At 39.7% G+C, this 13,055-nt stretch overlaps 1 protein-coding gene across 1 annotated transcript in view; it reads right to left on the bottom strand.

The window, feature by feature from the left end:
* Nucleotides 1-13,055, bottom strand: part of ARMH3 (armadillo like helical domain containing 3) — a 693,715-nt gene that overhangs the window by 611,449 nt on the left and 69,211 nt on the right. Inside the window, exon 2 of the mRNA XM_078643614.1 lies at nucleotides 9,533-9,649. Coding sequence (XP_078499740.1) covers nucleotides 9,533-9,634 — 102 coding nt within the window. The 5' untranslated portion in view covers nucleotides 9,635-9,649. The remainder of the gene's footprint in view (nucleotides 1-9,532; nucleotides 9,650-13,055) is intronic.

Genomic DNA, 13,055 nt, shown 5'->3' with positions numbered 1-13,055 from the left:
ATAAAGGTAAAGTAACCCAACCCCAATCCCTAATCCCAGTTACCCAATCCTAAACTCAACCATTTGCTTTATGTTGAGAATTATATTAATGTTTTCGTACAGTCCAAAAATCTTATCCCTTCCATAACCCTAATCCCTACACATGAGGCAAACCTAACCTTGAACGTCTCCTGAACTACATCCCATACCCCAACTCAGGCATTTATTCCCAACATATTCAACAAATTTGTATATTCTTTTCTACCTTAAAATGTTTCCATCTGGAATAAAGCAACATAGAATTAAACATACACCTAAACCTCAAACGATCACTGTGTAACGTAATATATAAATACTGTTCAAATTGTCAACACTTTAAGGATTAATTGTTTTAATTGCTCCAATACAGTAAAATCAAGGGCTCGTTAGAATATAAAACAGGAAAAGGCTATAGTAGAGGAGCAAAGTGATCTATGGTGGGGGCGGGGACAAATCCTAGATCTTTTTGATTGATAACCAGTATCGTTTGGCAGCAGAATGAACCTCTGCTTCTTTCCCCCCCTCCTTTTGATTAGAATTACTTTGGTTGGCCTCAGTGTCACTCTTATTTTCTTGCTTCTTTCATTGAAGGCTTATGCAGGCCTTACTTCGTCCTGGTGCATGAACGCATTACTATGTCCTAACACTGCTAATTTTTAGGGTGCTATTATTTTTTCATTGTTAGTTAACAACTCCACAAGAAAACATGTATTTGCCAGCTGACTTCCTTGTGAGCTTCTCTGCGTCACTCTGTCTCGCCATGTGGTACAGTGTGCCCCCCTCCCCAAAGCACCATCTCAACTGGATAGACCGCATACCAACTGAGTTCGTAAATGCTCGTATTTTTTGAGTTTTTTTGTTAGCAAGGGTAACATTTTGCGAAATAGTTCTGGACCAAGCAGTACATAATGCTGAACGGGATGAAGATATATTAATTGCGTTATCGAATGGCCCCTGACAATGTTTGGGGGTTGCCAACATTAGTTATTGTTATTATAGTGAGGAAGACGTTTCTGGTTATACTATGCCCAATAAGAGTGTCTGTTCTGCTACATTACTGAATAATGCAGGAGCAATATTTGTTGTTTGCAAGAGGTGCATGACAATCCTCCACATCTAGCAATGCTAATGTATAGGTGTTTTGACCAACATTACACTGATGAACTAACTAGTATAGATTTTTCTTTCAGAAAGGCCAATACCAAAATAGACAAAGAAGGACGATCCATCAAGGAGGAAAGAAAAATGAATGACATACCCTCGAAATTCCCATGTGTGTATGCAACTACCTAAGGGCAGGGGATGTTTTTGAAGAAGTTGTTAGGTTACCTTGCCCAGTCTAAAAAATAATCACGCTGGTTGGTAAGTGAAAAGCAGGGAAACCTCAGGATGACTAACAAAAGACTAGAACGTTCCTGTAGCAAATCAGTTATATAAAGAGAGGCTCTGAAGGGTATCCGATCCATAGGAAAAATGCTCATTATAATCTCATCCACATAGTATATTCAGGAAATTACAGTTCCCTCAAATGGTATACCACGGACAAGTGTGTAAAAGACCAGACTAGCAGTTTGGGGGAAAGGGTCCATCAAAGTAGTCATCTTTTATCTTAGCAGGAAAATAAAGTTTCAATGAGAAAACATGGGCTTACCCTTGGGAATGAAGGTGCAAAGAAGAAAGACTTTCACCAGAGAAATGAGAGCAAAGCATTTAGGCAACACCAAAATACCATTAAAGGTAAAAGAAAATAATAAATAAAAATCCAAAACCAAGATAGTAAAAAGAAAATATTTTGATAATTAAAAGGACTAAAACAGCAAAAATTGAATGAAGGGAATCAGAAGAGATAAATGTTTGAAGCAAGTGTCAAAAAACAGACATAAGAGCAAATGGTGTTGTAAAGGACAGTACTAAGGGGCCCATTAGGATGGCGGGCGGATCGCCACCGCCCGCCACTGCTGTGGTAGCCACTGCCGGCCCGGTGGTGGGGATCCGCCTGCCATCCTTCCAGGATTCACCCCCGCCACATTAGATTGGCTGGGGGGTTCGCAGCGGACAGGAAGACCATCCACCGCCTTTCCGCCAGTCGACACGTCGACCGGGTGAAAAACTGCCACAATATGGTGGTGGTGTCTGTAAGACACCACAATCCATATTATGATGAGGACGGAGAGGAGACTTTCCATGGCGGCGTTGACGCCATGGAAAGGCATGCAGTGTCTGGTGTTGGGGGCCCGTTGCGGGGCCCCTGAGTGTTGGGGGGTGAGGGGTGCACTTGGGGGGTACCTGTGGTACTCCCTACATTGGCATGGACAAGGTGGCAGGCACCGCGCGGTGCCTGCCACCATGCCCATTCCAAAGCACAACGTGCATTCCCAGCATTGTGGCGGGCGGTGCTGTGAGCACCGCCCGCCACAATGCTGGGAATGGGGGATGCCACCGCCATGGCAGACGGTCCCACATACCGCACAGTGTCCGCCCACCATCGTAATGGTAACCTTAGTCTGTAAACATTACCAAAAATTACCATTGGGGTCACTCCTGCTCAAAAAACAAACTAAAGTTTCCAAAGGATTACTCATACAATACACAAGTTGGGGAGGCGGGGCGGTCAGTCACCTTCTAGGCTGGTAAACTCCAATGCTTCCAATATTCACTGATTTTACCAGGAGGCAGCTCATAGTTCCAAGGAGGAATCAAGACTCCTCTGCTCTCTGCATCACGGTCACAACCGAGGGTTCAATCACCACTAAATCTAGGAGTTAACTAAGCTTCAGCTATCAACCAATGCAATTACCAAGATCACAAGACAATTCCAACTACCACGATCTACTGAGAAATTACTGCCATCGATCCAAGAACAGACAGACTTCCTGTTTCTTTAGAGCCACAACCAAAGTCCAGTTCATTTTGGTAACTTGTCTGTCTTCAGAAAGTGCACACAGCCAAGAATCCAGTGCTGCAAGGCTGCGGAGTACTTCTTTAAATGTAATCTGCACTCTTGTCCAGGATGTTCCGGTGACCAACCAGAGACATGCATTCCTCAACCTTTTAGACACACTTCCAGAGTTTAGATACAAGGAAAAGCAGCTCAAGACATCCAGGCAATTGCAGATGACAGCACACTCTTCTTCTTTTCTTTAATTCTCTCTCGCTCTCCAGTGGTTTTCGGATTTCAGAAGGGAGTGAGGACAGAAGCTAAAGGTACTACAGCAGTGGTGGGTGGAGGGCTAAAGGGCTATCCCCAATCTCAGCCTCTGACAGCTTTTCAGTAATTTTCCTAATTTACAGAAAAACAATGTCAAGTAGCATATACTATTGTTTTTTTCAAAATCTCAAATGATTGTTATTCTGCCTATTCTTAAGTCAATTAAAATAATGCAGCTCCCTCTTTATACAAGTGTGAAGTCCACCTAAACTATTTCTACGCTTCTGTGATGTCCCTAGCAGGGGAAACCATCATGACTGACCAGGTCTAATCACATGGAGGTCAACACTACAACTGAACTCTCAGTATCAGGAGGAATTCTTCCCCACTGTTTGCTAGTGCCTTCCGTGTTATCTGATAACCACAGCCCTTCTCCTTCCCTCACATTCGTCAAGCAATACTTCTTCTTGCCAGAGATCCTTCTACATGCCAGCAGCCACACAATAGCCCGTTGTTCCTCTAACAGGGTGTCTTAGCTAATGTTCAAATGAGTGCAAAGATGGAATCCAGGTTTTCCCACCTTTTTCCAGTTCCAAGTTCTTCTTCAACAAATAAGGGTTGCTCCACAGTGTTCTCAAAGAGCTCCTATTACACAAATCTGCCAGAGATGAGGGGGCATCCCCTGAAGTCTGAGCAAAGTGCAACCGCCTAGAAGCCTACCTATTCAGAGAAGGAAGACAAGTGAATGGTGCACGAAGAGAGGCTATGAAACAAATGTCAAGGTTCCCTTTTCATGTATTAGTTTGGATAAAGAGACTTTAGTCTCTAAGGGATCCAGGGCAGAGATAGTTGGTGAAACAATGGATTGTATCTGAGGTTGAATCAAGATTAACAAATTTACACTGTCAGCAAGATAAATCTATTTAACATATTTGCAAAAATACATCAAATGGAGCCAATGAGAATGTGGAGCCAAAAAGATTTGTCAGTTTTATCTCTGAGATTTATTATCTGTTTGTACAAGTATCATTCATTAAAAACATCACATTTATTCATAAAAAGCATTTCATGATTTAAAAACAATATCCATTTAAACATTTAAACAAGGAAAAATATGTCGACGCGGCGTTTCGGTGATATAGATAGTCACCTTCTTCAGGACAATATTTCATTAAAACCACTCTAAATTTTAAGACAAAAATATAAAATACTTGTTATAGAAACTGAGATTTCTTCATATTTATTTACAGAGTTCAACATTTCATAAATTTAACCACAATCTACTCTCCACATTCTCCACCTTATTTTACATACATTATTCCAAAATTTTCTAGATTATTCTTTATTGTTTGAAACAAACATTTCATATATTAATTATTCCAATTCAATGATAAGTGTTTGCATTCCCCTAGTACAGGCCTATACAATATTTGTTGATCCAACAACCTCCTTATGTTCACCTTCTTCTCTGGGATCCCTGGAAAAGGATCTTCTTTTTATTGGGGCTGACTATTTATACCCTCAAGTCCATATTGGCTGCTCTGGTTCAGCTATTGGGTGGAATAGCTCAGCCGTAATTTAATTTGAGCTCTTTGGGTGGTTTACTTTACCCTCATCCACGGCTATCTATCGCTGTAGGTTTTTGGGGTGATTTTTTCACTCCCAACTAATACTTGAATCTTTCCGGTGTCTATAGTACATACCTGATTGAGTTGCCGGGAAACGCTTTAATCAATGGGCGGTTTCACGCTCTCTCAATTGTTGCATCATTTCTACAAATTGAAAAATTGCAGGATAGATTCATCAGAGCAAAGACTTTTGTACTGTTAATTTTTTGCTCTACTTCGTTCATTCGCATTTACCTCATTTTTATGATGGTTTATTCTTAATTGAAGGAATTTTCTTTTTCTTTCTCTATTACAAGCCCTCTGGGTGGTTCATCAATAATCACTATTGGGGAACGGAATTATTTATTATCATCCTTTTCCAAATCTAACATCATTTGTCATTCTATAATATGTACATCTTGGTTTTCTCTTAAATTATACCCTTACCCTATATATACTTTTTTTAAAGAAAGCAGTGATTAAATGTTTACACAAATTATGGTTTTCGCTGCCTGGTCTTTGAACTGTAACGGGAGCATTCATTATTTACTGTGATTGTCATCCCGGGTTCTATCTCATCGTTGTTATGCTTGGGGATTTTCCCTAGTCCTTAATTAATGAAAGGCTATATATTTTTTAACAAAACACACACATTTTTTCGATCTATTTGTCAAAAAACTCCTTTGGAACAGTTATTCTTATTAGACTTAGTTGCCCCCATTTCCAGAAGCACTATACATATTTAAATCAATTACTTCCGTAATTTCTATTCTAATCCTCGGATGTTTGGTCTTGTATTTTGGGTTCAAACAGACAATCTCATTTGAAGTATTTGGCTCTTTTGTATGCGGTGTTTGAACACGGAGTACGCATGAACCACAGGTGCTAATAATTGAATGTCTATTAGTCAATTAAGAGAGACATAAAAAGCAAAGCCCAGGTAGAGCAATGTCATTACAGCCCTGAAGGACGGTCCGTGAAGTCGATACTTTGGGAAGAAGAGGAAATCAGCACCAAGTAAGTAAGAAATGCGACCCCAGTTAATCCTTAGCTAAACAGACTTAAGTCCTCGTGCAAAGGATAAACAAAAGCCATATGCATCCCTTTGTTTTCATAGATGCTGAAGTAAAACACAGCCCCAAGCAAGGTGAAACTGTGTCATTATTGAAAGCAAGCAAAAGTGAGCTCTCGGTATATAAAAAAGCCAGGTAAGATCAGTAGAACAACATAGGACTGGAGTCTGAATGGGACATAAAAATTATAGCAGCTAACATGGTTCTAACTTTCCTCTTAGTAAGAAAACGCTATCATCTTTTGTCAAGTAACGGCCGTCCTTCCGAGGATTAGAATAGAAATTACGGAGGTAATTGATTTAAATATGTATAGTGCTTCTGCAAATGGGGGCAACTAAGTCTAATAAGAATAACTGTTCCAAAGGAGTTTTTTGACAAATAGATCGAAAAAATGTGTGTGTTTTGTTAAAAAATATATAGCCTTTCATTAATTAAGGACTAGGGAAAATCCCCAAGCATAACAACGATGAGATAGAACCCGGGATGACAATCACAGTAAATAATGAATGCTCCCGTTACAGTTCAAAGACCAGGCAGCAAAAACCATAATTTGTGTAAACATTTAATCACTGCTTTCTTTTAAAAAAAAGTATATATAGGGTAAGGGTATACTTTAAGAGAAAACCAAGATGTACATATTATAGAATGACAAATGATGTTAGATTTGGAAAAGGATGATAATAAATAATTCCGTTCCCCAATAGTGATTATTGATGAACCACCCAGAGGGCTTGTAATAGAGAAAGAAAAAGAAAATTCCTTCAATTAAGAATAAACCATCATAAAAATGAGGTAAATGCGAATGAACGAAGTAGAGCAAAAAATTAACAGTACAAAAGTCTTTGCTCTGATGAATCTATCCTGCAATTTTTCAATTTGTAGAAATGATGCAACAATTGAGAGAGCGTGAAACCGCCCATTGATTAAAGCGTTTCCCGGCAACTCAATCAGGTATGCACTATAGACACCGGAAAGATTCAAGTATTAATTGGGAGTGAAAAAATCACCCCAAAAACCTACAGCGATAGATAGCCGTGGATGAAGGTAAAGTAAACCACCCAAAGAGCTCAAATTAAATTACGGCTGAGTTTTCCACCCAATAGCTGAACCAGAGCAGCCAATATGGACTGGAGGGTATAAATAGTCAGCCCCAATAAAAATAAGATCCTTTTCCAGGGATCCCAGAGAAAAAGGTGAACATAAGGAGGTTGTTGGATCAACAAATATTGTATAGGCCTGTACTAGGGGAATGCAAACACTTATCATTGAATTGGAATAATTAATATATGAAATGTTTGTTTCAAACAATAAAGAATAATCTAGAAAATTTTGGAATAATGTATGTAAAATAAGGTGGAGAATGTGGAGAGTAGATTGTGGTTAAATTTATGAAATATTGAACTCTGTAAATAAATATGAAGAAATCTCAGTTTCTATAACAAGTATTTTATATTTTTGTATTAAAATTTAGAGTGGTTTTAATGAAATATTGTCCTGAAGAAGGTGACGATCTATATCACCGAAACGCCGCGTCGACATATTTTTCCTTGTTTAAATGTTTAAATGGATATTGTTTTTAAATCATGAAATGCTTTTTATGAATAAATGTGATGTTTTTAATGAATGATACTTGTACAAACAGATAATAAATCTCAGAGATAAAACTGACAAATCCTTTTGGCTCCACATTCTCATTGGCTCCATTTGATGTATTTTTGCAAATATGTTAAATAGATTTATCTTGCTGACAGTGTAAATTTGTTAATCTTGATTCAACCTCAGATACAATCCATTGTTTCACCAACTATCTCTGCCCTGGATCCCTTAGAAACTAAAGTCTCTTTATCCAAACTAATACATGAAAAGGGAACCTTGACATTTGTTTCATAGCACTTAACCCCTCCCTTTTCAGGAAAAAGGGTTTCTCCTTCAAAACTTTACTCTTGCACGAAGAGAGGCTACATAGGACAACCCAGCAATACTCCCAGAGTGTGGAGCACCCAGAAGAAGCCGACTAACACCAGGTGTGAAGCTAGTGCCCATCCCAGCTGGGGGAATTAAACCAGTCTCCTGGCACAGTTCATGTGGCGAACTGCTTGAAGAAACTTCCAGCCAAACTAACAGTGTACCGTCTGGCACACCACTAGCATGCCCAAAGGGCTGATGCTGTCACTCCCTAACATTAAATGTTCTGGGAAAGTGCCCATTGCCGCCATAGCGGAGGACCTGTCCCATGACACAGAGGCTGCACCTGCGGAGGACAAACACCCACAGATCTTGGCTGCTGTGCTGTTCATCCCAGCGTCCTGTTTGACGAATGCGGATGCTATCCACAGTTCCATGGGGTTGAAAAAGATGCTCAAGCACGTCATCCAGCGAGCAGGTTAGAGAGAGCTCAAGATAAAAAAATGAAAATGACTGTCTTGAACACAGCGAGATTAACAAGCCATCAGGAACTTAACATTTGCCACTGTGATCTCTTGGGCCCACGATCGAATTGAACGGAGTTAGGAAATACATGATGAGGCAATTGCTTAGTGGACTCACACCTGCGAGTGATCCCTGCCTATTACCATATTTATGGTAAGTCCCTGCAGATATTGTAGCACCCTAGAATTGGGATAGGGCACTGTAGATGGTGTGGTGATTATATCATAGAACCCTGTGGCTGAGCTCACCTCCATTGTAGTATTTCATTTTACTGGAAAAGTACTTTCTTTAAACTAAGACTGGGCTGGACAGTGAATTATTGTGTCCCTAGTTTGACTATTTGATCTCCGAGTCTCTGCCCCTTACTCTACCAGTTAAGCAAACAAAAGGAACATAATGTTATCCTATAGGCAAGTCTATTTACTTTTATGAAAAAACGTTTACTGTCAAAGGCAGCAAAGCAAAATCACAAGCAGGTACTAGTATACATACAAACATTTATTAAATCAAATAGTTTCCAACATGAGCTATATTCATAAGTAAGCACTAATTTGAATTATCTTTCACACACAGTGATGATCACAGCTATGTGGAACATGCAACAACAGTTTGATAAATACCAGATCTGCTTACTCTGGACAATGCCTTCAAAACTGCACAAGGCAAATAACACCTATTTATAGAATAATCAATTCCGACACAGCACTGGGCAGGTTAGCTTAAAGAATATATACCGTTACCTTTACCAAACTATATCATATGCAAATTATCAACTTTGTAGGATGTTACATGAGAGGAACTGCAGGTTGAAACAAAAATCAGAAGTAAGAGCGTAGCAAACTGCTCTACTGTACTGACATATGTACACATTCCTTTTTAGTAGGTTTGTTAAGGTTAGATTGACAATTAGTGGACAAAAGTATCAGACTGTAGAGTATCATTTACAAAATAAATATAAAATAGAAACGCAACCCACTCCTGGTCCACTAAAACGCTAGCTACATCCCCAATGGCTTACACTAGAACCTAAAAAAAGGCAGAAATATGTTTATTGCTCAAACTATGAGCCTAAATTCAACAATAATCGGTTATAGAAGAAATCCCATGAAGGCAGAAGCGAAATATGCTGGAAAACAAAGCAAAATGTTTACAATATCCTCAAACACTTAAAATATCCTCGAACACCATTTGCTTGAAATTACGAAAAATACACGATTAGTGAGAGAAAAAACTCTGGAAACCCCTAAACGCCTTACCGTAAAGATCTCATCATACATTAATACAACTTTTTCTTTCAGGGGTTTCTTTGAAGTTGTAGATTTTCGCAGTAGACCCCCTTTCTTCTCCACTTGCGCCATGATTCACAATCCAATCTGTGTTTTAGAGAAAAAAAGACAAAGCTTAACCCAACTTCACAGGACATTAGTACAGCAAGAACATGTTAAATGTTACTCACTACAAAGACTCTCATGCACGTTGAATTTATTGACAAAAAGACAGTGCAGTTGGTAGAAGAGGGTTGGAGTAATATGAACATTGTGCCTCCTAACTTTTCATTCAAAGTGGGCTTGCCACCTTTATAGTGAGCATGCAAAAGATGCTAAGTGCATACTGGACTCAGTCATCGAAACCGGACATCAACCTCCATCTATAAGGCCATGACGAGCGGGTAACCACATTATCAAATCAGCATGCAAACCTTTGTCTATATACACCCATATACACCAACACAATAACAGAGCTGTGGATGCTAATTAGAAGGATGTGAGATTTCATACAAAATAAGATGTATTAAGCAGTGCACTCTTGCATTTAGCTCCCATTCCACAATACCCATGGGAAGCACCTAGAACATTTTAATTTAAGCAAATATAGGCAAGACTTCTCAGCGTCAATATTCATCAAAATGGGGGAACAATTTGAGATTGCAATCTGGAGTTAATGGTCAATATATAATGCTCACAAAAAAAGTGGTATAGAGCCCAATACGCTGCTAAGCAAATCACTTTGGGCAGAATCCATTGACACAGCAATATTTTAAAATAAGGGGGGAACATAATAAATATTGGGGTTCGATTCTTGCTTGCTGATTAAAAGCCATCAAAATAAACAAACAGATTGAAGATCCTGAGGCTTATAAACCTTCCTGTTGAATACATATTTTCACTAACCCTGGGCAAAGCACTACACTATGCTACGCTCAAGTAGTTTGCAAAGTTTGCGCTACTTCGCACTACGCGAGTTGCACGTAGCACAGTGCAAACACGCATAGCATAGAGTAGCGCAACGGTCATTTTTTTTGCTTGCTCGTGGTCCTCAACGTCAAGTTTGCGACCGCGAGCAAGCAAAATGATATCTCGGCGAGACTTTTTCCTCGTTCGCGATAAGCAACATCAAGTTGCCGATCGCGAGCGTGGAAAATAAACCTCCCGGCGAGATTCTCAACGTGGGGAGGTCACGATGAGAAACTACCAGTCTGCATTGAGAAAGCTGCCGCTCGAATCAAAATCTACTCGAGAGGCAGTAAAAGACAGCTCGCACTGTGCAAGATGCCGTTTTCAATGATTGCACAGTGCGGACAAGCATCCGGCACTGTGCAATCATCACGAACAGCGCACTACGCACTTTGCTAGCTCGCGTAGTGCGAAGTACACTTCACGTAGCTATGTGTAGCGCTACTTCATGAACTACACCCAGGCTTAATTTACACACCTAAAGAATGCAAACATACTCAAATCACATGGCCAAGAAGAGAATTGGACAGAATGGTTGGGAAAATGGAAAGAGCAATCTCGTCCTGAGAACAGTTGAAAGATCAACAGTGGACTGAAATGTCATTCACAGAGCTGTCTAGCAGAAGAAGCATCTACAAGAAATACAGTGCTCATTTTTATTATCACTTTTCAAATAGGTTCAAAATGATGGCAGTGTTCTATAACTGGATCGTCGTACTAGTGGGGGACAAAAAGGGTAGACCATCAAAATGTCCAGGCAACAGAAATTTGAAGGTGAAAACACTTTGAATTAGGAGATGCATACAGATGTCAAGTAGGATCAAACTGGATACCTGATCTGGCCAAGTGCAAAACAAATAAACAAGCAGATGTCTTTGGAAGCGCCCAATGGCAGACTCTAGTAAGTAAAAATCACAACAGGGTTGAGCCTGCATATTCCTCTAGAGCCTAGGCTAGAATCAAATTCCGTACAAAACATGAATAGTTCTAGCAAGATAGATCCAAAAAGCATTCGTAAGCCAATATTAGCACTCGAATTGTCATTGGCAGGATTATTATGATCCAACTAAAATACTTTCAACAATTGTTTATATCACCTGGATATTGCTTTTCTGCATTCTCTTTATCATTTAAGGCACAACACTTATTGATGCAAATTCTTGTCATTTATTGTGAATTTAAAGTTAATTCCTCATACAAGTACTGCGAAATTTATAAAAAACAATCATCTTATATCCTAAACATTGCACAATCCTTGTCAAAACATAATAATGACGGTCATTCCCATTTTTTGAAATTTGGACTGTCAAAAGATACTCCGTTTAAGGACACGGCCGGCCAAAAGAGTTATATATGCAATGTTTCTAACCATTTAGAGAGACAGTCCTGTAATGAATGTGCTTTTCACTAAAACGACACACCCAAACCCTGCACTCCCACCCTGGAGGCAAATATACCACTGTACCTTTAAATAATACACTTTGAGCAGCACTCCCTAAAGACGAGGATAGGACACAGCACTCCCTTTAGACAAGGCAAGAAAACAAATCCAGATGCATTTAAAATACCACTGCAACTTTAAATTATACACTTTGAGTAGCACCCCCTAAAGATGAGGAAAGGACACAGCACTCCCTTTAGGTGAGGCAAGAAAACAAATCCAGGTGCATTTAAAATAACATACAAATGTATTAATGAGAACAGTAGGTCAAATATATCAGTAAATGCAGATTCCCAATTATCAATTAACTACAATTAACAATTAAATGAACAATTGAAATAGAATGCAGTATATACAAATGGCAAAGAGTAGAAAATATACATATATATTGGTTAGGAACACCTCACCGATTGAATTTGCATCATCCTTGATACTCAAGCTGGGGAAGCCCGTCAACAGCCCAGGAAGGAGTTCAATCAGGACTCAAGTTCCGTAACCTCCACAGCAATACATCTATTCTGTGGTGAACTTCCAACTGGCCCCCAAAGGTTCCCAGCTTAAATATCAATACTCAACGTGAGGCGAAGCTTCTAGAAAACCTCGCCCCCTTTTCATTGGAAAAACACCGAGCTGGCTGTACCAGTCTGCGTCAAGGCCAAGACAGAGGCTGGCCAAGCTCCCGTATTTTGACTTCGATGCAGAGTTGCACATTCTACAGATAATATCCAGTTCACTCTTGTCAGTGAAGAGCGAAAAACAAGTGAGGAGCAGAAACTTGCCCTCCCCACTTTACAGCTATGTGCGAGCAGTAAGGCAAAGCCAAAACAAGATGAAATGAGGCCATGTCAAAGCCAATAGTAAGGACTCATAATTAACCCAAACAACTTGCAAGCACTGCTGTGCACGCAGAAGCAAGGCAAAGTCAGAAAACAAGATGACATGAGGCCATGTCAAAGCCAATAGTAAGAACTCATAATTAACCTAAACAACTTGCAAGCACTGCTGTGCACACAGAAGCAAGGCAAAGTCGGAAAACAAAATTACATGAGGCCATGTCAAAGCCAATAGCACTGCTCTACTCCATGACAGCTCCCACTAAAAGAC

Source organism: Lissotriton helveticus, chromosome 5_1, assembly GCF_964261635.1.
Source record: "Lissotriton helveticus chromosome 5_1, aLisHel1.1, whole genome shotgun sequence".
NCBI lineage: Eukaryota > Metazoa > Chordata > Amphibia > Caudata > Salamandridae > Lissotriton > Lissotriton helveticus.
The sequence above is the reverse complement of the archived record's forward strand: the minus strand, read 5'-3'. Positions and strand labels throughout refer to the sequence as shown.